This window comes from Accipiter gentilis, chromosome 9 (genome assembly GCF_929443795.1).
Source record: "Accipiter gentilis chromosome 9, bAccGen1.1, whole genome shotgun sequence".
NCBI classification, from domain to species: domain Eukaryota; kingdom Metazoa; phylum Chordata; class Aves; order Accipitriformes; family Accipitridae; genus Astur; species Astur gentilis.
In genome coordinates this window covers 28,908,691-28,932,027 of record NC_064888.1, presented here as the reverse complement: position 1 = coordinate 28,932,027, position 23,337 = coordinate 28,908,691, and the positions used below count along the sequence as shown (strand labels likewise).

Here is a 23,337-nt window from a genome sequence, read left to right as displayed (position 1 = left end):
CATGCGAGATGCTTATGGCAGAGAGCGCAGGGCTGTGACTTGGGAGCCAGCCTTACACCTCACCAGGGAAGGTCTGGGGATGGAAATGGCCCACATGGCCCCTGCGGAGAGGGGCTTCCCTCCCTCCCCCGCCCCGAGCAGGGATTGCCCCCCCCAGCAACAACCCCTGCCCTCAAGTTACACCGTCACAGCCCCGCACTACTACAACTCCCGTCGGCCCCCTCTCTCGCAGACAACGCATGCGCCAACCGGCTCCCGGCGTGCCCCCCGCCTCAAGGCCTTTTGGGCTTTGTAGTTTTGGGCCGCTACCGGGCCCTTGCCGGTAGCACGGCCGGGGACTCCATTTCCCGTGGGCCTGCGGACGGCGCATGCGCCATCCGGGCAGCGGGGCGAGGTGGAGGTGGAGGTGGGGGGGACGCGGGGCAGCGCAGGTTCCTGTCTGCGCTGGCTGCGGCCTGGCACTGAGAGGAGGGGCGGCCCCGGCCCCGGCCTCGGCCTCGGCGCAGGACTATGGACCCGGCCGAGGCCGTGCTGCAGGAAAAGGCCCTCAAGTTCATGGTGAGGCGCCGCCGCGGCGGCGGCGGCGGGGGTGGGCACCTGTACGTGTGTGTGTGTGTGTGTGTGTGTGTGTAGGGGCAGCTGGGGGGAGGGGCGAGGGATGAGGAGGGGCTGTGGGGGAGGGGCGGGAGGCGAGATGGGGCTGGGGGCACTGGGGAAGGGGACCCTGGGGGAGGCCGGGCCTTCAAGGTGTGCTGGGCCGGGGGGGCGCTGGGCTGGCGGGGGGGCGGCGGCTTGTCCCGCGGGCGGGGGAGGGCGGTGAGCGGGGCCCCCGAGGCGCCGTGGGGTGCGGGGAGGGGGCTGCCTGCCGGGGAGGGCTGCCTGCCGGGAGCGGGACCCCTAGATCCGTGGAAAAGTATCGTTGGGTTGGAGGGGAGTAGGGGGCTGCAGGTGCCACCTGGGAGCGGGAGAAGTTTAACGGGAGGGAGGCAGGAGCTGGCAGAGGGGCCCACAGGTACCGGGAGGGCTTGTGCATGTAATTCTTGGGTTTTTCTCTCTTTCTCTTTCTCTTTTTTTTTTTTTTTTTTAAAATACACCTTAGACTATGCTTCTGTACTGCACCGCATCTCTCTGCAATTTTATTTTGTTTTTCCTTCCATTCTGCTATAAGCGGTGTAAATACCGACACTTAAATCTTTCACCTGCTGCTGCAGCAGCCTATCATTGATAGTGAGTGTGAAGAGCACTTACATTGTTTAGATTTGGGAGTTGGCCTTTGGCATGGAAAACAGCCTTGGGGGTACTTGCATCCAAGACGGTCTTCAGATGTGGCTAGTTTACTTAGGTTGGAGGCATGATGCACTTAAACTGTAGTTTCGTTCTCTCTTTCTTCATTTGTTGATATTTCTATGTGTTTTGGCCAGAAATGTAAGATTTAGAAATGAAAACAAACTGTTGCCAACTGAATTGAATGCAAATTTTGGGTGCCCAAAACTGTTCTTTCCCTAAGGATATAATTTCAATGACTGGAAACACTTGCTAAAAGTTTATTTTGGGTTAGTGCTTCCAGTGGTACAGAATTAAATCTAAGCTCATCAAGAAGAAGCAATTCTATTAAACCTTCAGAACATATGCCCAAAATGAAATTGAGGAAATGCTAGTTGCAAATTTTAATTTTAAATTGAGCTTCAAGACAGTTGTTTGACTTATGTTTTTTAATCTTGTAGAACTTGTTTCTCTTGAGACTTTTTGACCTTTTTCCTAATAGTCTCCAATTTTGTCAGATATATAGAGTCTCAGTTCAGCGAAGTGGGAAAATGCTGTAGATATCTAAATAGGCAAGGTAGCAATTAGTAATAATAAACTACCCTCTTTGGTGTGTGATTGGCCAAAGGTGTGTCCCAGATCCTGTTGCATTTGTGTTTGGCCAAGCTTGGTAATTACAGCCTGCCTCTAGATACTGAGTTTCATATCCTGAAAAGTTTCTGCTGAAACGTTTTTTGTCTTCTGCCAGGCAGCATTGTGAACATGCTATGCTCACTTCTCATACGCTGCCTTTTTTGCCCCCTGTGCTAAGATTCCCATCCAAGGGTTTAGTCCAGGCGTTTGAGATCTTCAATAAGATTGGGCCTGGGACCTGAGGGAATCCCTGCCCATCTTGCAGCTGGCTGTGTTCCACTCGAACAATAAAGCTCCCTGACACTAGGGAGAGACCTGAGCATGAGAGAGAGCTGCTCTTACAGGAGATGCATCTGTTAAGAGCATCAGATAAAGGGAGGAATTATCAAGATCGGGCTGCACCGAGAACTGAAAGCTAAACCAAATTCCTCAATGTTTTATTAAAATGCCTCTTGTATGCAAAATGCTTGTAAAAAGTGCAATGAAAGATGTGGCTTCTTTCTGTCCACTCTGAACTTTTTAGGGTATTTTTGCTTACAGGTTGAGAGAAGAGTGAGACAAGCTTTTGTGTAACACATCTCAGGCTTTTGGTATAGTGCATGTCTGTCTAGAACATGACTCTAATTATGCTGATGAAGTAAAGTTTTTGTCAGACTTGGTGGGGTCTTTTGGTGTTTGTGGAGATGTGGCACAGGTAGGTTGTTTTGATACGCGAGGTATCAGTTGCAAGTATCACCTTGGCCCTCCTAGGAAGCATCTTCTTGTTTCTGCTTTTTAGCACTCAGAAAGCCCTTAGGTATGGCAGTAATGGCGTTGGTACAATTATCTACATAAAGGTAGTAGATCAGCTCGTGCATCCTCTCAACTAATGCTGAATCATTCACAGCATATTATCTTTTTCATCCAGGTGTGATACATTTTATGTATATCTTCCTTATTAGGTGGCTCACAGTTTGGGTTGAGGTGGGCTTTGCTATTAATTATTGATTTTTCCTTGAGAGTTTCCCAAGTGCCATCATAGGTAAATACTCAAATATCTTTTGGAGGCATGAGACCTATTATCTCTCCAGCTTTTGATAGTTTTGGTTTTGATAGGGATTTGTGGTAGGTTTCATTCATGTTGAAAAGCAGCCCTGTAGGTGGTAGTATTTTTGTGTTTCTCTAGAAAATAATACTTTTTGCACTTGAAAATGTCAGTACCTGATTTTTGGCATTCACTATGAGCAGCTTTCTTGAGTCACAAAGTATCAGGCAAGACAGATCTGGCGATTTGTTTTTTGTTTTAATGTCTAACTCTAACAGAAAAATGTCACATGGAGGCTTCATCCAAAGCTAATATTATGAATGTAATTATCTTGCTTTAAGGTATCTATATTCGATGCTTTGAAAGACAAACCGAACTCTGTTTTCTTCTGCTCATATCTGTGCAGCTTTTTGATGGGAGTAAAAGAAGGTTACCTTCTTACTGGCTGGTATTGGCTTGATTACTTGCCAGTGAAACAGTATTACATTTAGCTAATATCTGCTACCAGTTTCCTAGTTATTCATGGTCAGCTAAAATATATATAATCTAATATTTTAAGGTTTAAGTAATTTCTTTAACTTCATTTGCATACTGAGTTTACCTCTACATTTTAAGAAAGCCTAATTTATTTCTAATTTTAAATTGCTGTGTATTAGCATAATGCAATACTAAGCAACTGCTCACCAGGGAAGACTGTTTTTGCTGGTGAATGAGTCTTTTCTGTCATGTATTCTCCATGTCATCTTTGAAAGTCTTTTTTGAATGAAACCCAGTTCATAGATTTAAAATATGATCTTGCAAATTATGTAGTCCAGTGTTCTGCAGCTACACCAAGGATTCTACCAGAGCAGAACCTGTCTTTATAGATAAAACTACACTCTTCGTAAAGTGCGGTGTCTAAGACACTGATGCACAAGCTAAAAGGAGAGGTGAATGTGTCCATTAGCTTAAAAAAACCCACCCCAAACCACCACAAAAACCCCTCCCCCAAACCCTTGCCTTAGAGCTCTGTTTTTATGCCTTCAAGAATACGGGATTTCTGTTGTCATAACCACTTACAAAGTACTAGAAATGAGGTGCTCAATAAGTAACTTTCCTATTTGAATAAAGTGTTTAAAACTGTAGATACAGTATTTAAAGTATGAGTGCAATAGGCTCAACTGAGACTTTGATTAAATGTCATATAAACTACATATGCCTGCATAGAATAGTAGATATTTTTTCAAAGTAGCTTCAAATGGTTCTGTTAAGTATACGAATGTTCTGATGATTATCTTTTTAATTAAAATGAGAAATCTTTGTTTAAAGTGGCATTCTTTTTTACGGCCTGTTACAGTCTCTGTAACAATCATTTCTTAAGTCTGAACGTTTTTAATTCCAGGAATCCATTTATATAAAACTATGTTTAGACTTAATTAAGGAACGATTCTTACAAAGCTTGTAAATAGCCAGGAAAAAAGGGACAGAAAATAAAACTGACATTCACACTTAACAGAATGATTGTTACAAGGTATGTAATATGCTATAAAAATACAATAAAGCCCTTTTTATAAGAGTTCATATTTTTTGTTCCTCATTTTGAAAGGTATTTAAGAAAAATATCAAAGCTCTATGAAGCAACATCTGTTTTCTTGAATGGACTAGTGACAACTTCAGTTGTGTTTAATTAACAGTGCTTGGAGCTGTACCTGACCAGTTTGGGATCTTATCTAGGATAGTTTGGGAAGCAATAGCTTGATATTTAATGAAGTTTCACTTTCTCAGTTTTTCTGAATGAATCAGTATGCAGTACTTCATTTCCTGGCTTGTGAATAGGAAGATGTTGATACTAGTGTTCTTAACGAGTGGCTTTTTTCCATTTCACCCTCAAATTACCATTTTCCTTTTCTTCTTGGGTGACATGATTCTAGGAGGTCCTGATGGCCTTCCAGTTTCACAGGAGAGCCAAAACCTTTTGGTTGTCTTTTAAGATGCATCTGTGGTGTGGGTTTTTTTTGTGTGTGTGGTTTGGTTTTTTTGTTGGGTTTTTTTTTTGTTGTTGTTGTTAAATGAGAGAAACCCTGAAGTTCCTTAATTTTATATTCTTGTGTTTGTAGGAGCTTGCACATAACTGGCAGGTAATATAGTAAGGAATAGTCATGTAATTGGAGGCTGAAGGGTAATAGACTTAGAATGTTTTTGGTTTTTTTTCCTTTTCTCTCTTTGTGTGTGTGTGTGTATAAATATATGGAACAGATGGACAAAGGCTTATACTTTAAAAGAGGTTCTGTTTGCACTGAACCTGTGTGATTTATGGTGTCAGTAGGACTGGGATTTTTAAGACCTATGACTTATTAGCTATTGTTTTAAAACTTGGCTTTGATAACCTTAAAGTCTTCCTAATAACGTATTTGTGTCGTGGTCATTGTGACAGAGAATCCTGGTTATCCAAAGCAAGGGTGGCATGAAAGCAATGAAAATTATTTTGTAGAACAGCTGGGATAGCAGAGAGTTGCCTCCTAAATGCAAGGTTGCAAATCCTGCTTTAATGTTAAACATATGCTTAGTATTTTTTTCCAATAGAACTGAAATAACATCCTCTTAGTTTGAAGATTTGTTGGGACTAGTATATTGTAAAGAAAATGTTGATTTCTCTTCTTCTACCCCAAACTTTGTGCCGTAGATGTTTCTGCACTTGGTGCAGGCCTTGGGTACTTCAGTAACTTCACCCTTGCTTCTCTGGTAATGTTTCATTTCAGCCACTTTGCTCCATTAAATGTATGCAATTAGAAAAGCAAATGGCAAATTTGCTGTCGCATCACTGAAGTATTTAGTTTCATAGACTTAAAAAGCAGAATTTGTTGCACCATGCTTTCCGCACTGTAATATATACTATAAACATCAGAGAGAATAGGCTGACCTTAATATTTGCCTCCCAGACTAAATCGCCGCCTTGCAGCAGTTATTTCCCACTGAATAAAAAGTTTAATTTCACGCCCTGATTAGTGCTAGTATGTGCAGGTGGATATTTATTTTATGCAGCTAAACTAATCTGCCTTGGCAAATTATTTGCCAGTCAGCAGAGCTATAATTCCTCATGAGTATTTGGTACTAAATTATCATTCTCATTAGTAAGATAAAGCAGACTGTTCTAACCACAGAGTTTGGTTAGGCAAAGGGTTTCCTAAATAATCCTTGGAAGATACAAGGCATGTGCAGTGGCCTCAACATTCTCAATATTCTGTAGTGGTTTGTGATATGGAAAGGGGTAATGAAGATTTCAGAGGAAGAAAATAAAATTATTCTGTAGCTGTGTATTATCTCTAGAGGTAAGGTAGGAATGTACAGTGCTCAGAGATCGCCTCTTTAAGAGGTGCCTGATGAAGAAAAAATGAAATGGTGGTCTTTGGAGTATTTCCAGTGGCCAACCAAGCTGTGCTCTCCAGGCTATAAATGAGATGAAAATAGAAAGTTACATTGTTTTCTTGTTTATTTTCAGTGTTAGCAGCTACTGAGGTAGTGGAAAGAATGACTTGAGACTAGAAGTTAAATGGGAGAGGAAACTTCATGGTCTGGCCTCACTTAAAATTTACTTCATGCTCTAAAAACATTTAAAGCGGGGTTCAGGCTCTAAAAACATTTAAAGTGGGGATCAGAAAGTATTTCCTGATGTACAAATGTTGACTGGATAAGCTTTTCAAGTGAATGTGTTCATCCACTGTTTTGTTTTCCTTGTATTTTACTGTCCTGGTAGTTTGTTTGCATCATAAAACTTGTTAATGAAAAGTGCTTATTTTCTATTACAAGGAGAGTAATTTATACCTGGAAATGATGAATTTTCATTAAAAATTGAGTGAAAGGATCCCACTGACTTTTTTAATCTGTATAGATAGATGCATTTCTTGTCATATTAATTTTCTTAGTGATTGCTTCAACAGTATTTAGGGTATAAACGATGAGATCCCATCTAAGACCAGCAAAACCAGCAAGCCAAGCAACTTGATTTTGTTGTATAAAAATTATCATGTTAAATTCAACAATGCAGAAGAAAGAAGCTGTTTTCTCACTTCCTTGTCTGGTTACATTGTGTCCTCTCTAACCTCCATGTGTGCTGGTGAGATTTGTGTACTATTTAACCATTCTCAGTGGCAAACTTCACTAGTATTTCTAATACTCCATGTTTTTTTCAGTCATTTCCTCCTTCCTACAATTCAGGAGATGATCAACAAGGTGTGTTATTTATGTATTTTAAGTGATTTTGCACAGAACGACTGAATACAGTGTGTGTTTAGCTGTGGAAACTGAAAATGAGTTGTTGCGTAGCAGAGTCCAGTGGCTGCAGCTAAATAGTAAGTGCTCAAAATACAATTAATAAGCAATTAAACATGAAGCTGTTTTCTTGACAGAATGCTGATTAGTGCTGAGAAAAACTTCCTGATCCCACAGAAACTGTTGAAAATAAACATCCTGGGAGCTGCGTTAAATATGTCCTGCTTATTAAACAGCAATGCTTTTTAATGTCTCTTTACCCTTGCTTTGCAGAAAGAGAAAGCTGAAGCTCAGAAATTTGCCTGGGGTCATGGACTGGAGGAATTTGTGTAGGGTCATATGGTACACTGATAATAGAGGACAGAATAAAAAGAAACCAGTTCTTCTGATAGCTAGCCTTGTGCTTCTGACCATGTTTTGGTTAATTTTACAATTGGCTAGCCACCTGTTAAGATAACACATTTTATCATTAAACAAAATTAATTTTAAAAATGGCTTGAAACTGTCTGATTTTAATGGGATCTGAATATTCTTAGTTTTAATCTGCCTCATGAGGCTTGTCTTTCTTCTGGGAAGTACATTGTTACATCATTAAAATATCATCCCCTACTGAGAGAGAAATCGGTCCCATTCACTAAATGGCAATGCTGAAACAATGACAAGTATTTCTAAAAACTGCATTAAAATTCATTTTTTCTCTTTCATCTGCACGTTCATGGTTCCATTAACCAATGGGTGCTCAGCCTGCTTGCAGCTGTGTGCACAGCCAAATTTTAGCTGTGATGGCAGAAGGTCTGAGAAGTAGCAATGAAGGCTTTCAGTTTTAAATTATTTCACTTTTCCACAGTGATTTTCCATGGAAGTAAATGATTGATCATAATATTGCACTCTGTAGCGGCTTCTAGTCCTTCTCTATACTAAGAATTGAGAAACATCCAATTTAATTTTCCCTCCCCCCACTGCTGAAAAAGGGTCTGTGCATTCATCTTGATGAGAGCAGCAGGAAGGAGAGAATGAGGAAGAATGGGAAAGCTCAGCAAGGGGTCTTCCCAGTCTTCTTGAGGAAAGGACAGAAGTGTTCACAGTCTGTGAGCAGGAGCCATGCAACCTCTTGGCAGAAGCCACTGGACTAACCAGTTTGGACTAGCAGAAGCAAAGACCCTTAGTGCTGGTTTAATTTCCTTCATCTAATGGTAAGAATGGAAAAGTTGCAGGGACATACTATGAAGGAATGAAAAAAGTTCTTAAGTACAGTTGTATGTTAGCAGAACAGTAATAAGTGTACTTCTAACTGTAGTCTAGATGGCCCATCTTCTTGAGAAGCACATGAAACAAAACAGATCCAAAGAAGATTGTAGAAAGGGAGTTACCAGCCAGTGCAGAACTCTGGTGTGGTTTTTCCATCACCTGGTTTTGTGCCTACAGGTGGATTCTCTCTGTTTGTTTGGAGGAGTCCTCTCTCTCCATGTTTCCAGCTAAGGACATAGTTATTCTTACAGATTATGAGGGGGATGGATCAAATAATGAGTAGAAAGGTGATGGCTGTCTTTACTTTGATACAAAGCAGGGCTAGACCATATTCTGACTAGAAAAGAAAATCTTAGCGTTTCCAGGCTTGCCCATATAGCAACCAACACAGTCTGTAGTTGTTTCAGAGAAAATGGTCTAGGATGAAGGTCCATCGTACAATATAGTCACTCTCCCTCTCTACATATATAATTTGTAATTTATTGCAAGAGCGATGCAGGATGGAGCAGTGTTTATGTGGGAGTTGCTTTTAGTTTGTGGATAGTTGGCCTTGAATTCTGTCTCTTGGGAAGATGTTGGTGATTCTCCAGGGCGGTTGTTCACTGGGTCTGCTCAACGGCCTTCCTTCTTATATGCCAAAACTCTCAATGGGATTGAGAAATGCAACCAGCTGTCATTCATCTCCTGCAAATTGGAACAATGAGAAGTGGGTGTAGTGTCAATAAATGATGGATTGATCTTGTTTTAGAAGATGGGTCTTGGAAGCATCTCAACAGTTTTCTGAAGAAACTGTTTCTGAAGAAACTATATTTCTTCAAATATGACAGAACGTGTTTTCTGTTGCTAGTAGGTTCAAAGGAACAACAATCTACATTCCCTGTTCATTTTCTTTTTGTAACTTTTTCCTTTTTTTTTTTCTTTTGACTGGGATGACTCCAGTGGAGTGTGTCACTCTTGTATTTTGTCACAGCTGTTGTTTATAGGCAAGCATAAATGTCCTGAAAGTTTTTTACTGACAAGAAGATATTTCTATATATCCATATCTTGCTGATCTTAAAATAAGACTTTATGCAGAGGCAAAACAGTACAGAGCCCATCAGTAGAGAGGAAACATCTCTGCATGGGATTGGAACAGGTCTTACGGAGCATGGATTCAAGTCTGATGTTGGCAGGCAGTGCACTCTCTAGTCCCTTTTGCAAGCTACTCAAAGCAGTTCTTAAGTGAGTGGAATTTTCTTTGCTATGCCATTGTAGAGCTATTCCAAATTTGACTACTTTGAAAGCTAGAATCCTCGTCCTTATTTTCCAGCTTAGCTTCATTCATAGCTAATTCATTCTCATTTGTTCTTCTGCCAGCGTTGTCCTTGAGCTTAAACAGCTCTTCTTGCTCCCTGTGTTCATCTGCCTATATTTGTGGAGAGCAATTGTATTCTCCTCTGAGCTGGATCTGGTCAGGCTAAATCAGCTTTTTTTTTTTCTTTTTCTTTTTCTTTCCATCATAAGATGTTTCCTATAACTCTTGAACATCTTAGCAGACCTTTTTAAACAGCTGCAGAATTTGATTAGTCTCCCTGGAATATGAGTGACCAGAGCTATGGAGAATATTCCAGGAAAAGTTTTATTGGATCCTTGTACAAAAGCAGTAATCCTAATTTTTTTTTCTGGCAATTTTTCACTTTATACAATATCTTATATTAGTATTTGCCATCTTCATGGCTGCATCTTATTGGCGAACCATCATTATCTAATGAGTAACGTATCCTAGGGCCTCTTCCCCTCTTCTTATTTACTGAGTTCCTAGTTTATAATGGAAATAATGTTACTTTTTAATTTATGTACATCTTGTGTTGGTTCTGTTACCCAGATCTTCAAGACGCTGTGTCCTATGTATTTATGATGTCTCTTAATTTTGTCTTCAGCCAATTTCATTAGCACATTGGTATTCTTGGTATTTGTAGGCATTAGTGAGAATATTTTAACATTATTTTCAAGATTAATAATAGATTTCAGGAAGGATCAATCTCTGTACAGGTTGATGGTTCATTTTTCAAAATAACCTGTGATCCTCTACCCTTTTTAGTTTCTTATCCTCCTTACAACTCTGGTATTAATCCTAATCCTCTCCATTTTAACTAGTAACTTCTTACATGTCATCTATCAAATGCTTAACTACTTTTAATTTGTCTGGACTTTAGTGATCTTCTTAAAGAAGAAGATTGGGTTAGTCTAGCACTAATTCTTATTTGTTCTAAATTGGGAGTAGATTTACTTAGGCCTTCCATGGTGACTGCTTCATTTTGGCAATAGTTATCAGTACTCAGTCTCAGTAGATTTCTGTACTTGGGAGACAGGACATACTGTTCGTCTGTGTTTTGGCTTTTTTTTTTTTTCTTTTTAAGGGTTGGCCAGTCATTTCTGCAACCTTTTAGACTCATTCTGGTTAATCTTCTTACAGATACTTTTTCTGCGTGGGGATGCTAACAGAGGCTGCCCATTAGGTATCGTCAGCTGCTTCTGTTTCCGCCGCTTCATTCTTGCATCATAGTCCTCCAGGACAGCAGGCTTCTTTGGTACTTCTTGTTTTAAGGATGAGTTTCCTCTAGTTAAGCCAAGCAAAGGAGCAATCTTGTGCCAGTCTCAAGGAGTTCAGACCTGTCATAGAGCTGAACTCAGTACAGGGCATTTAGATCAGGAAAGGAAGTCTTGGGGCAATTAGTTATGGATTCTGGGTTACTTATGATGCGTGAACAGGTCCCACATTGTAATTGTAGCACAGTGCTTTCTGAGGGAAATGAATTGGGATAGAATGGCTATTCCTGCAAAAAGGAAGGGGTTTTTTGGTTTCTTTATTGAACAGGAAAATGTTTGGCTTGAGTGCTGGAGTCTGCTCAGAAGACAAGAGCTCACTAGCTAAGCAGGAGATGTGGTTGAGTGCTGGAGTCTGCTCTTGAAAGCATTTCCATTTGTTTAGGAAAAAAACCCCAGTATTCCTCTTACAAATTTGTTTGCTTAATGTGTGAACTGCAGATTTCCTTCCAAGATAGTTGGCACAAACCTGTAACCCATCTCATCTGCATGCTTTTTTGTCTGCTACCTGAAATTCAGCAGGAGATCAGGAAGGTGAAAGTTAGCACTGTAGGTTCTTTTGCTGATTATGGAGATTGTAGTTTTCCAGACTTCTTAATTTTAGTTTCCTTGGCTGTAATTTTTTCTCAGGTATGGATTTTTTTTTATTCCAGATGCTCTGAATCTCAGTGAAAAATTAGAATCTGGGTGAGCTTTCTGACTTTTCTATGGACTTATGAAAAAGAGAAAAGATACTTAAAAGGCATCAGCTTCATTTTATTGATCTCTAGACAAGCTTCCAGCTTCTGTTTTATACATAATGCTTGCACCGTGAATGCCACTGTTCTTGTTGGAGGCTTGCCTGGTACAAGTTCAGACGGTAGCATGAGAAATGTAGCTTCTCTTTTCTTCACCACAGATCTTGCAGTCTTGAAGGAGGCTGAATATAGGACTTGAATTTCAGACTTAAAATGTCAAGTGGTTGTGAAATCAAGCATGTTTTTACTTATGGGCATGAAGAGGATCTCTTTACACTGCTATAGTAAGCATGTTTGCAGAGCTTGCTCTTACTTTTTGGACAAAGATTAATGGAGTGCTGTTACAGATCTCTGTTTGGTTTTGAATACTGTAGCGTAGTGTTCATCTGAGCTCTTAAGAAGGTGCACAGGTGTTTCATGTTACAAAAGTAGTTTTCCTGGTTGCTGCTGCTCTTGCAGGTTATAGAAACTTGTGTCTTTTTATCTGTCAATGAATATAAATAGGCATTCTCCAGTGGGAGCTGGTTTTGAGCACATCTCAGTCAACATAATCCAAACAGATTCACTAAAGAACTAGAGTAGCCATGTTCACCATGTGCGGTGAATTCATTAAGTTTGCAGGCAGTCAGAGCCTACTGTTAGAGTGCTGTGTCCTTCTGAAGGAGTTTGTATCAAACTGTGAGATGTGACAGTCAACCGACTCAGTGTTTGTTTGTTCCTTCTACAAAGTCTCACAAAGGGCACGCTTAAATATTATCGGCTTATGGTTTTAGAATCAGAGAGCTCATGGTTTTCTCTCCTAATAGTAATGAAAGATTTTGAAATCCTGTCTTTGGTTTTCTTCAGTTGGAGTCCATAGATGTAACTGTGCCTTATTTTGAGTCCTGCTTTGGGCAGTGGAGTAAGGTATGTGTTTGGGCCATGAAGTTGTATATTCTGTAGTAGGAATTCAATTTATTGCTGTAATGCATACAAACTCATTAACAAGTTCTAGGCCACAGGGGATATTTTCCTTTGCTGTGGAAGTAATCTCAAATGGACAATCTTCAGTGCAACTGGCCATGCCCTCCCATGTCAGTGACTGACAGATCTAATTCTGCCTTTGTAGCCAAGAGCCTGTTAGTTAATGGAGTCGTGAATATTGTTACTCAGAGGCAACCATCAGAGTATTAAAATGCATTATTCCCGTTCTTTACTTGATATTTATCAAACAAGGTGTTATATTTAATGAATGAAATGTTACCATCAAATAAATACTGTGTGTAGATCATAACTTAAAAGGAATGAAAATCTAAGTAGCTTCACTATTGCTTTGCATTGACAGAGAGAGATGGGTTTAGCTTGCCTGTTTAAATCGTATGTGATGGAAACCCAAAGTGAATGCCCTCTCTGAGGGAAAAGGAAGCATTATGGGTTATATGATAGATTCATAAGATCCTTAGTACATATATATTTCATACAGGTCTCAGTTCCGCCCCCCCCTTCCCCCCCATTTCTTCATACATGGAAGCAGATGAAATGGAGAAGCAGCAGTACTGTCTTGCAAGTACCATAGTAGGTTTCCTTTTATAATTATCATTCTTGACATATTTATCCTTTCTTATGGAAGTGAAGATGCAGATATTTAAGAACCCTTCTTGCACAAAAAAGCCCAATTTCCACTCAGTACTTAATTAGCACTTGTTTATGACACGGCATCTGATTTGATTTTCAAAACAAATTGCACAGTAAAGAGGCTGATATTTAAACTGTATAGTAACCACAGCTCCAGCTGTGACTCAAATATTGTAAGCCTTCAGGGGTTGTGTTTAGGCTTAGAAAATAGGAACTCAGGCCTGTAATTAAATGTCCTCTGAAATCAGCCTTTGTAGGGAAGGGAAGAGGGTACCACTGAATTTTAAATTACTGACTTGTTCTCAGAAATCATTCTGTTGTTCTGGGCCTTGCTAGGGACTGCAGAAATCAAATGGATTAAAAATGGAAGAGCGGATTACTAAAGGAAAAAAGTCAGGAGTTGCAGAAAAAAAAGATGAGCAAAGTAAGCTATTCTGGCTCATGGGCTTATAGACAATTTCAATATATATATAATAATTTTAATATATGGGTAATATATATATGACAAGTTCTGTGGCCACCAAAAAGACTAAAGAGAAAGCAGGCATTTCATATAGAGCAAAATTGCGTTTCAGAACTATGAATAAGTTGCTGATGGTTGTGGAATAAGCTGTCTGTGGTGATAGGAGGCTCATTTTTAAAGCAAGTCCTCAATAATAAACATGAATGTCTTGGAAAAGGCTTATATTACAAATTAGTCACCCACCTAGATAAAAATGTGAAATATTCACAAAATAGCATAACAGAAATTAGCAGTTAGAGTGCTTTCAGAGTTACTTTTTGAGGAAAGCAAACACTGTTGTGGCTATTGAAAAAGACAGGAAAATTACCCTAGCAGCCTGACTTCTAGTCATGGAAAATGCTGGAGCAGATGCCGAGAGGAAATACTATGCTTATCAATGATATTGAACCATGAGCATAAATGGTGTGTACTCATGAAGATACGAAAATGAGTAGATCTTGCTGGGCAATTAATTGCATTGCTGATAGAATTGCCTTGAATGGATCATAATTGTGGAAGATTTTAGTGTTGATTGATAAAATAGTACAGCTTTCAAACAAGGCAGTTGTCTGTGTCCCACATCTTTTAAAGGCTGGGGGAAGAGGGGCAATTTTATTTTATATTTTAAATTGTCAAGCATATATGGGTTCCTCTTCTATCATTTTGTAATTGTCTGCTGTCATTTGGGTACTGAAATTTAGAACATTTTAACCAGATGTACTTATTTAATTATCTGTCTATGCTGAAGAATGCATTCGTAGGGGTCATTCACGATGTGCCTAGGAGAACTACAGAAGTTCAGAATTTAGGAGATTGGTTGTAAAAGTTTAGCCAATGGTGAATCTGTGAGATTTTAATTAAATAATGCTTTTCTATCAGTGCTTGTGTTTGATGTGAATGGGGGCTCACTTGTACAAATAGCCCACTTTAATGGCATAAGCAGCAGTAAGTGGGTAGTGACATACTTCATACTGGTAAAATTTGCTTCTCTCCTATATAGTTTATTTTCTTCTTAGATGAGGGTAGGTTTATCAAATGTAGAGGAGACATAACTCACTGAGAGGATTTTGCAAATATGGTGTTGAGGGGTGAGTGACGGGTCTTAAGTTTCTTCTATTTGTATATTTAACTTCTCAGCATTGAAAAATAAATTGAGTCTACAGTAGCTGCTAATCTGTTGAAAGTCCTGATTACTTTTATTGCTAATACTCAAGTAACTTTATGTTCAGGTCACAAGGAACTTGTGTTGGTAAGAATTGTCTACATAGAAATACAGTGTTGTCTTTGATATTGGAGACACTCCTGCATGAGAGTAATCCTGTTGATTGCGATACATCTGTTAATACACTTACATGTTTGCAGGACCAGGGTCTTCAAATTAAATTATTTAAGTCACTGTCTTAAATCAGTTACTCAAACTACTCTGGACCGATGGGCTTTACAAATGTTAAGCAGCCTGCAGGCCCTAAGAGAAAAGTTTGACTGTTATCCTTTAATTTGTGGGTTAGGTGACAGAAGCAGAAAGAAATGAAGTCATTTTTCACAATTTGTTGCGTGAACCTGGGAAGATCTGAGACTGGTATTCAGGTCTCTTTACTCCTGACACTGTGATTTCAAAAGATTGTTATTTCTGCTTGTTTATGAAGGTGCCTTTTTTTTTTTTTTGCTTGATAGGTATACTGTGCTGTGCTACTTTGAAAAAGCAATGGAAGCACTTGAAACAGAAGTAAAATGTGGGTTTCTGTAGTGTTCTTGCTAGATCTGTAGCACTTTATATAGTTTCTTTCATTTTCAAAGCACATAGAAATGTCAGCAGTTCCTCTCAGCAAACCTGTGAGGTGGGTTAAATGAGTGTTGTCCTAATTTTACAGTAGTAGAGAGACTAACCACCCATGAAGTTAGTGCTGAAGTAAGGATTAGGTCTCGGAGCATGATGCTTCTAGCTGTGTGAGAAGTCCCCTAAAACATAGTTTGTTAATGTGTTAAGCATTGCAAGTCCAAACTCAGCAGGTGAGTGCAGTAACCAGATATACTTGACTTTAATTTATCAGCACAATGGTGGTTATTAAAATTCCTGTTTAACTGAGATTACTGACTAGGACACCAGGGCATAATCTTACTACTGCTTTGAAAGATTTAGGAGGATTTAAATTCAAACTGGAGAGAAGCAAAAATAACTAATGTTCAAAGTATGTTGTAAAATCCTGTATGTGTACCTCTCTTTAGAGGCAAGATTTTAGTCTGTTCTACTACTTAATTTCAGATGCCAAGGCTGGACCTCTATAGCTGTGAAGCTTCGTCATTCAGTGGTGACATACTTTTCCTCTCCAACCAATTATATTTTTTAGTGTCCACCAAGGTGGACAGTTGGTACAAACTAAATATTTTGTTGACACAAGAACAAATGGGGATAAACTCACCTTGAATAGAGTCATTCTGAAAATGAGAAAGATTTTTCTAGCCTTCCAGAATGAGTGGTAGGGACACATGTTTGCTGGTTTGGAGGGGAAGTACAGTGAATTAAGAAAGAGATTGTGAAGTACTTTCCAGGAGTAAGAAAGATCTCTGGACTTGGTATCTGAGGATGTCCTGTCTGGTCCTGTTGCTTAGATGTGATTTTAATTTCTAAGCATCTCCTTTTTTTGGGAGGGACTGGGAACAGTTGAATCCACTTGATTGTGAGAATATCTTTGAACTGCAAATGAATGTCATGGCAGGCAGTGTTTCATTTTTTTGTTGCATACTTTTATTTTCTAGCTGTGAGTTATGCTATATATGTTTTGTGCTTCCAGAGCAATTGGATGTCTTGCCTTTTCCTCAATCTAATAAAGCATGAAAACAATAAATGAGGAGGAGATTATATTTGTCTGTCAGTTTGAGGCATAATTTATGGCTGTGTGTGAGTATAGTTTCCTGTTACCCCACTATTAAGGCTGCACCTTTTCAGGCATTTTCCTTAATCTTTTCATGTTGTCCAATGTGTGGTCTGACTGTGTTGAGGATGGTGACTGTAAAAACACTCTCATAGCTTGACTACTGCTGTTTTGACACCATTTAGCTTTATGTAGTGGCAAAAGCATTAATGACCATTAGTCTCTGCTACTGTACCCACCACTGAGGCTGTGCTTATCCAAGTGCATTTGTGTGGAAATTTTAAAGAAATACCTGTATATACTGAGTTGAAATGTAAAATGGTGGAAATTGTAAAAATGATGGTGTTTTTATTAGAAAAGTGTTCTTAAAGGACCCGAGTTCTTGAGTAAACATGAACTATTCTGGGGACTAAACCTTCATACGTGGCATAAAAAAATCTTCATTGTTTAAAATGCTCCAGAATTTAGACTTAGGTTAGCTAGGTCCCAGTGTAAAAGGAGGTCTCTCTTTTTATGTCTATTCTCTCCTAGCCCCGAATACACATGCCAAAAGATGGATTCCAACTTATATCTTCTGGATACCAAGCATGGCTAAAGCAGGTTGGACTGTATTATTGTTATTCATCTCATGTGAGGGACTGTGTTGGACACCTGTGCTTGTCTCATTAGTGAAGTACATAAATGAGGGTGTAATGAAGTTATGGTGCCATGTTAGTTGATACCCCTCATAGCCATCACTGTTTTGTGTTTATGCATGCTGTGTTTGTATAACATTTTCTCACCAGTCTTATGAATGTGTACTTCCTGTAAATAAAAGTTCAAAATGCAGTCACCTGAAAGCGAAAAGGGTCAGAGTCTGAAAAGAAATCTGCAACAACAGCTTGAATTACAGAATTAAAATGGACCTTCAAACACAAAGCTGCATGGTGGTGGTGCTGGTAATAATGGGGAGGCCACTGGGTTAAAACTCAGGAGAATTGCATCTAGCGTCTAATTCAGATCTGCCTGGGTAAAACAAGTATGGACACTTACTCACATCACATAACAATTGTGCAGTTTGACACAATCTGACACTGTGGGGAGTCCCTACTCAGAAGTGGCCTAGTGCTATATTACTCTGGCTATTATTAAAGGCCAGGCTTTAGATGTCTCAGCAGTCTGCCTCTAGCAATTGCTGTCAGCTTTTCACTTTTGTGAGTGAAAAATCCCCCTTCAGAAAAAATAGCTTAATTTACAAATTGCTTGTACAAATCTCTTCTTTCATGAAGATACATGTATGATGAATCCTGCGTCCTTGAGAATACGTGGCTTAAAGTTGCTGGTTTTGTAGAAAGCCAGAATGATTGTGTTGTTATGGCAACAAAACCTGGAAATATGAAAACAGCACAGATAAGCTGCATCCTGTTGTCGTGGCAACTGGAGTTGTGAAATGATGAAACGTGGTGGTGAAGGGATCTGTGGTACTGTGAGCCCAAAAGAAAGAGCCAAGTCACTTGAGCAGAGTGGGAGAGAATGAAAACTACAGCAGCAAACTCCCTTAAAACACAAGAGTTTCATTGCAGGTGCTAACAGGGTGGCTTTGATTGTCTCCAGTCTTGTCTCAGTATCTTGTAAGTAGTAAGTAGTAACTTCTTTGTGCAAGTTGCTTACTGCTGTCAACTAACATTGACTTTGTGAAACTGAGAAGAGCTTGAACACCTGTAAAAAGGTGGGCATTGAGTCCTTTATTATATTTGCAAGACATTTCTTTGGATGAGTGATGTGTTGCAAAGCTGAAGCGTGCTTTGGAGCTTCTCTCCCAGAGACCATTTTTCTCCCTTTCCAGGTCCACACTAGTGAAGGTCAGTTGGGACATTGAAGCTGATGTTTTCTTGATTTAAACTTTGCTGAGCTGGAGGCAAGGTGTCTCAGAGGAATCTCAACTCTGCAATTATTGTCTCACAGTGCTCAAGTTTGTTGACCTATGGGGCATGGCATCAGTTTCTGTTTCTTACATGGTAGTTTGGGAGAACAATAGGAAGAGGATTGTGTGGCTGTTCTGTTTTTCTTTTACTTCTGAGGCAAACAGACCTGCATCTGTTATTGCTATGTAGTATTACCAATGCTCTCATGCAGGTAAGGTATATTCTTTTTTGACTCTGAAAAGTGCTGAGGGGGAAAAAAAACCCAAAATGCTCAGTTAGTAAATTTTCCAAGGAGACTTTCACATTAGGCAACCGCAAATAATATAAGAACTTAGACTTTTTAAAAAATATTTTTCCATGTGGCTACTTTCCTTTTGAGTTTTAGTTTACTGTTCCTGATTCTAAAGTCTTTATCTTTTAATTTCTCCTTCATCCAAGGAAAAGTTATAAACCTGAGCTTGTGTCATTAGCAGATGCTGTCATGGAAATAGCATTGCTATTCCAGTTTCAGTGCTGTGATTTCACCACAGGAAGTATATGGGTAAGGGAGTTGATACAAAGGGTGGAAACTTTTGATCAAAAGAAAGAGGTCTTGTGAGAAGCAGAGAGGTTAAATTTTTTTGAGGCGAGACTGGTAGGATATATACCAAAGGTCCTACCTGTAGGACTCTCTAAAACCATATGTTGGAAAGAAAGCCACTTGTTATGTATTTCAAAGCAGTAACCTACATATGCATCTGGATGGAATGGTATCTGTGCATCACATTTGTCCTCCTGGTATCTGTGTTTTTAACAGGATCCTAATGTAATGATTTCCCCCCCCCCCCCCCCCCCACTTCAGCATAGCTGAGTATTGATCTGCTACCTGGCTTATACAGAATGTGAGAAGTATCCCAGTAACACATTGTATTAATGTGGGCTAAAAGCAGGTTATATTACAGATGAGGTGGAGGAAGATGGAGTTCTGCAAGACTGGACACAAACTATAAATATCCATAAAACTGACAATTTTATCTAAAACCAGTGCTGGCTGGATTTGCATATTTCCAGGCTACTTAAACTGGAGATAATAGTTGAACACTACCTGAGCATGGGTCGCCCACACTGATGCCATTACCCTCTGCCCTTTAATGCCAGGTTTTTATATTTAATGTTGCTGTGCTGTGGTGGAAAGCTGTATTCTCTTCCTATGTGGGCTAGAGGAAATACAATACCAGTGGCCAGAAATACATGTTGCTTTAAGAATAGCATTTTAAGTAACCTGCAGAGCTCTCATTACTATAGCTGTTTCCTGTGAGTTTATCTTTTACAAAAAGGCAAACACCTACAGTTAATTTATTCAGCCTTGATCTTCATTTAAGCCTTTCTTTGAATGGCAGAGTTGTGCTGCTAGCAGTCTGTAACATACCATGACCTAGATGTTGACCCTTTGAAGACAAGCTGCAATTGACTTCTGAGGGGAGGAGGGAGGGGAATGTTTGTGTATGAATATGATCAATAGACATGACATTCCAATTCCTGTATTATATTGACACCTTCTATGATATAAGCCAAACTGTGAAATTGGGCAAATTAAGCTCTTAATTAGCTGAAACACTTACAAAACATTATTTTGATTACATGAATAGGGAAGTTAAAAGTATAATTTTAGGTGTTTTGTGAAACATGGTAATTCAGAGTTAAATTTAATCCCTCCCCTTTGCATACCATTGTGAGCAAGTATGCATCACATAGTATATGTAGTATAATGCACTCATCTGAGCCTTTCTGCCTCCCACTGTCTTTTGGAGTAGAATTTTTAGAGCCAAGTTATAAACCTGTAAATGTGTTTTATGCTGGAAATTCTTGGTGCTACCTTAACTAGATTTCAGCAAAGGCCAGTATAATCAAAACAAGGCACTTCAGATATTAATGGTCTGCACTTCAGTCAAGTCAGCTGGAAAAGAGAGTGTAAAAACCAGGACTGTGGTGAAAACAAGATTCTTCCACTAGAATTGCACTTCCCTATGAGAAAAATGCAATGATTCTGGAAATATTTTGGTTTTTTAATTTTGTCATTTAGCATCTCCTTCTTAACTTCTAAAACATGGATTCTATCTTCAGTGGATCCATATACTTTTCAAAATTCAGATACTAGTTCCTTGAGTGGAAAGTAGAAAGAAGCTTTCTTTCTGCAGTCCATTATTAATACTTGACACTCATATAGGACTTTGAGAATGCAAAGGGCTGTGCAGACATATCAGTTATCCTTGAAACACTTTTGTGTGGTAGATGCATAACATAATAATCCTGAGAGATTTTATGGAATTAAATAAAACTAGAGATGAGGGAAAATCTAATGAAACCTCCATTTTGTCTTTCTACCAATGTAGGTTTGTTCTCTGCAGTTTGTGTGATGGAAATCCAGACTGAAGTTCTAGAAGTGTCCCAAGCTGAAGAGGTTTCAAGCCATTTCTTAGAGTAGGGTTGTGTTTGTTTTTTTTTTTTTTTTAAAGCCTCATAGTTGTTCAGGTTAAGTGATGGTTAGGCAGTTGGTATACTGCTCTTTCTGCCTTTTATTATAAAGGTGATGATTCACCGTTCTCTGCTTGGCTCTCTGTTGTTTTAGTTTTCGGTGTTTATGTGGTAGAGCTTCATAATTAAGGACACACTTGGTCTCTGACACCCCTCTCAGGCAGGGTAGTTCAGTTGTTCTTGCTGTGTGGATGTGGAACTGAGATGCTGTGTTACTCTGCCCAAATTCATGCAGAAAGCCTGTGTCAAAGAATTAGATTTTTGTCTTACGGCATAGTAAGATTTTAATTTTTTGGAATTGCTGCAAAATCAGGATTTGGGTATGATGGAGCTTAATAGCAACTATGTTTTCTTGCTTATGAAAGAGTCTAATGCTCTTGGTCTTGTAAGATCTCCATTTTAAGCCTTCAGATAGTTTCATGCTTTAGACCTTGGTGAGATTGCTTTTACTAAGTTTGGGTAGGGCTTGCTTTTAACACCATCTTTGGTGTTGCTTAAAGCAGCACACACAAGTCTCTGCATGTTATACTCCTTAAGGAAGGTTATGGTATCTGAATCTTAAAGCTCTGCAGGTGCACTGGTTTAGATATATCAGCTTCATGGATTAAAGAGCTGTAATTATGAAAACATTAGTATTGTCTAGTTCAGATATGATCTACACAAGTTCCCTCAAGAGCTTGGCAATTGAGGATCTCGTACACCTTGTAGATGGGAAGCTGGCCCCTTTCTGGGGTGTGTAATTTCTGTCAATCTGGAATCCAGTAACCACTCACTGGGGAAAACATTTCTTCACAAATATTTACCTAAAAGCTTTGATCTGATCCTCCCAGATCCCACTCAGGTAAGAAATTACTTGGATAATCTGAATATGTAAACCCTTTTCTATGTCCCTTATCTTTGATATTTAAGAGTAGTTAGTGGACTGGAATCTCTTGTAAAAAGTTACTGTAAGCAAGGGAGTTGCCAGAAGATTAGAGAAGAGTTTGCATAATATGTATGTTAAGGAAAATTTACTGAATAATTACATGAAAAGTGGGAGGCTGAAGGAAGCAGTTTGAGCTGTATGTGCACAGCAAAGCTTGCAGAATGTAGTAACCCCAAGAGACATAGAATGAAGGGGAAAACCGCTTCACTGAAGTCAGTGATGTGTACCGGGGTAAGAAGTCCAGTATTTCCTGTGTTTGGAATCTAGGAAGAGTGTTGTAATTGAACCCTGGTACCATGTTTCAGCCTCTGATTTGTGATACCTAATTGTTTTGAAGACAGATCCTACAGTTGCCCTGGGAATATTCTCAGCTTTCCCTAAGTAAGGTATTGGGTTGCTTGATTTGGAGTTCGTGAAAATGCTTCAAGGGTCTTCAATAAGATAGCTCAATTACTTTTCTTATACCAAAATAGGAGCACAAACCACTTTTAATCGTCCCCATACATGCTTGTGGAAATGAGACCAAAATGTCTGAATGTAGTAGAGGCTGAGAAATTGTGAAAAGCACTGGTTATGACAGCAGCTATGGGTTGCCCTTCACAATTCTGGTGCAATATGTGCCAACTAGAAGAGCTGACAGTTTGTGGGCTAGTTGAACCCTGGGAGATCCTTCTCATGGTCACTCTGTGAGAAGTACTGTAGTTGCCTCTTTATTTTATAAATTCATTTTCTTACCACGGAAAGATTTTCAAGAAAAACTGCCAGTGACAAAGTCAGAATTGTCTTAAGTGCAGGGAATAGCGATCTGGGGTCTAAGAAGGTGTAAATTTTAACTCTATGGGTTTGGGCCATTGTTTTTGGCTTAATTAAGACTTACAGCTTTTAACATTTTTTCTTGTTTTCATTTGAAAACAAGACAAAAAACTTTTGGAGGAAGTTATAAAAGTATTAATTTGCTCTGAGCCATGCTAGTCTCTTTGGTAAGTTCATAATTAGGCAGGGTGTTTTTTTAAAATGGGTATTCTTGTCTCTCAGGTATATAACTGCTCCATAACTGGTAAATCTGTATTCATATGTTAGGGTTTTTAAAGGCGTATTATTTACACAATTCACTGGAATGGCTCCTTTGAAAGCTGGGTGGCTCTCTCATGTAATTATGTATTTAGTATGCCTTGTATCCACTGTTGGGATAGGGGGTGGAAGAAGAGAAAAAACCAAAGCCCCACAAAAACCTACTAAAATAGAATATGCTCATTTAATTTTTGC

The 23,337-nt window shown here is 39.2% G+C and overlaps 1 protein-coding gene across 8 annotated transcripts in view; it reads left to right on the top strand.

The window, feature by feature from the left end:
- The first annotated feature begins 368 nt into the window (after positions 1–368).
- Positions 369–23,337, top strand: part of BTRC (beta-transducin repeat containing E3 ubiquitin protein ligase) — a 123,499-nt gene continuing 100,530 nt past the window's right edge. For 3 of the 8 annotated variants that reach the window (XM_049809923.1, XM_049809922.1, XM_049809920.1), the window contains exon 1: positions 407–558. In XM_049809923.1, coding sequence (XP_049665880.1) covers positions 511–558 — 48 coding nt within the window. In that variant the 5' untranslated portion in view covers positions 407–510. Of the gene's footprint in view, positions 600–8,267; positions 8,362–17,259; positions 17,329–23,337 lie in introns of those variants that run through there. The other 5 variants (XM_049809921.1, XM_049809917.1, XM_049809916.1 and 2 more) reach the window with 4 other exon arrangements.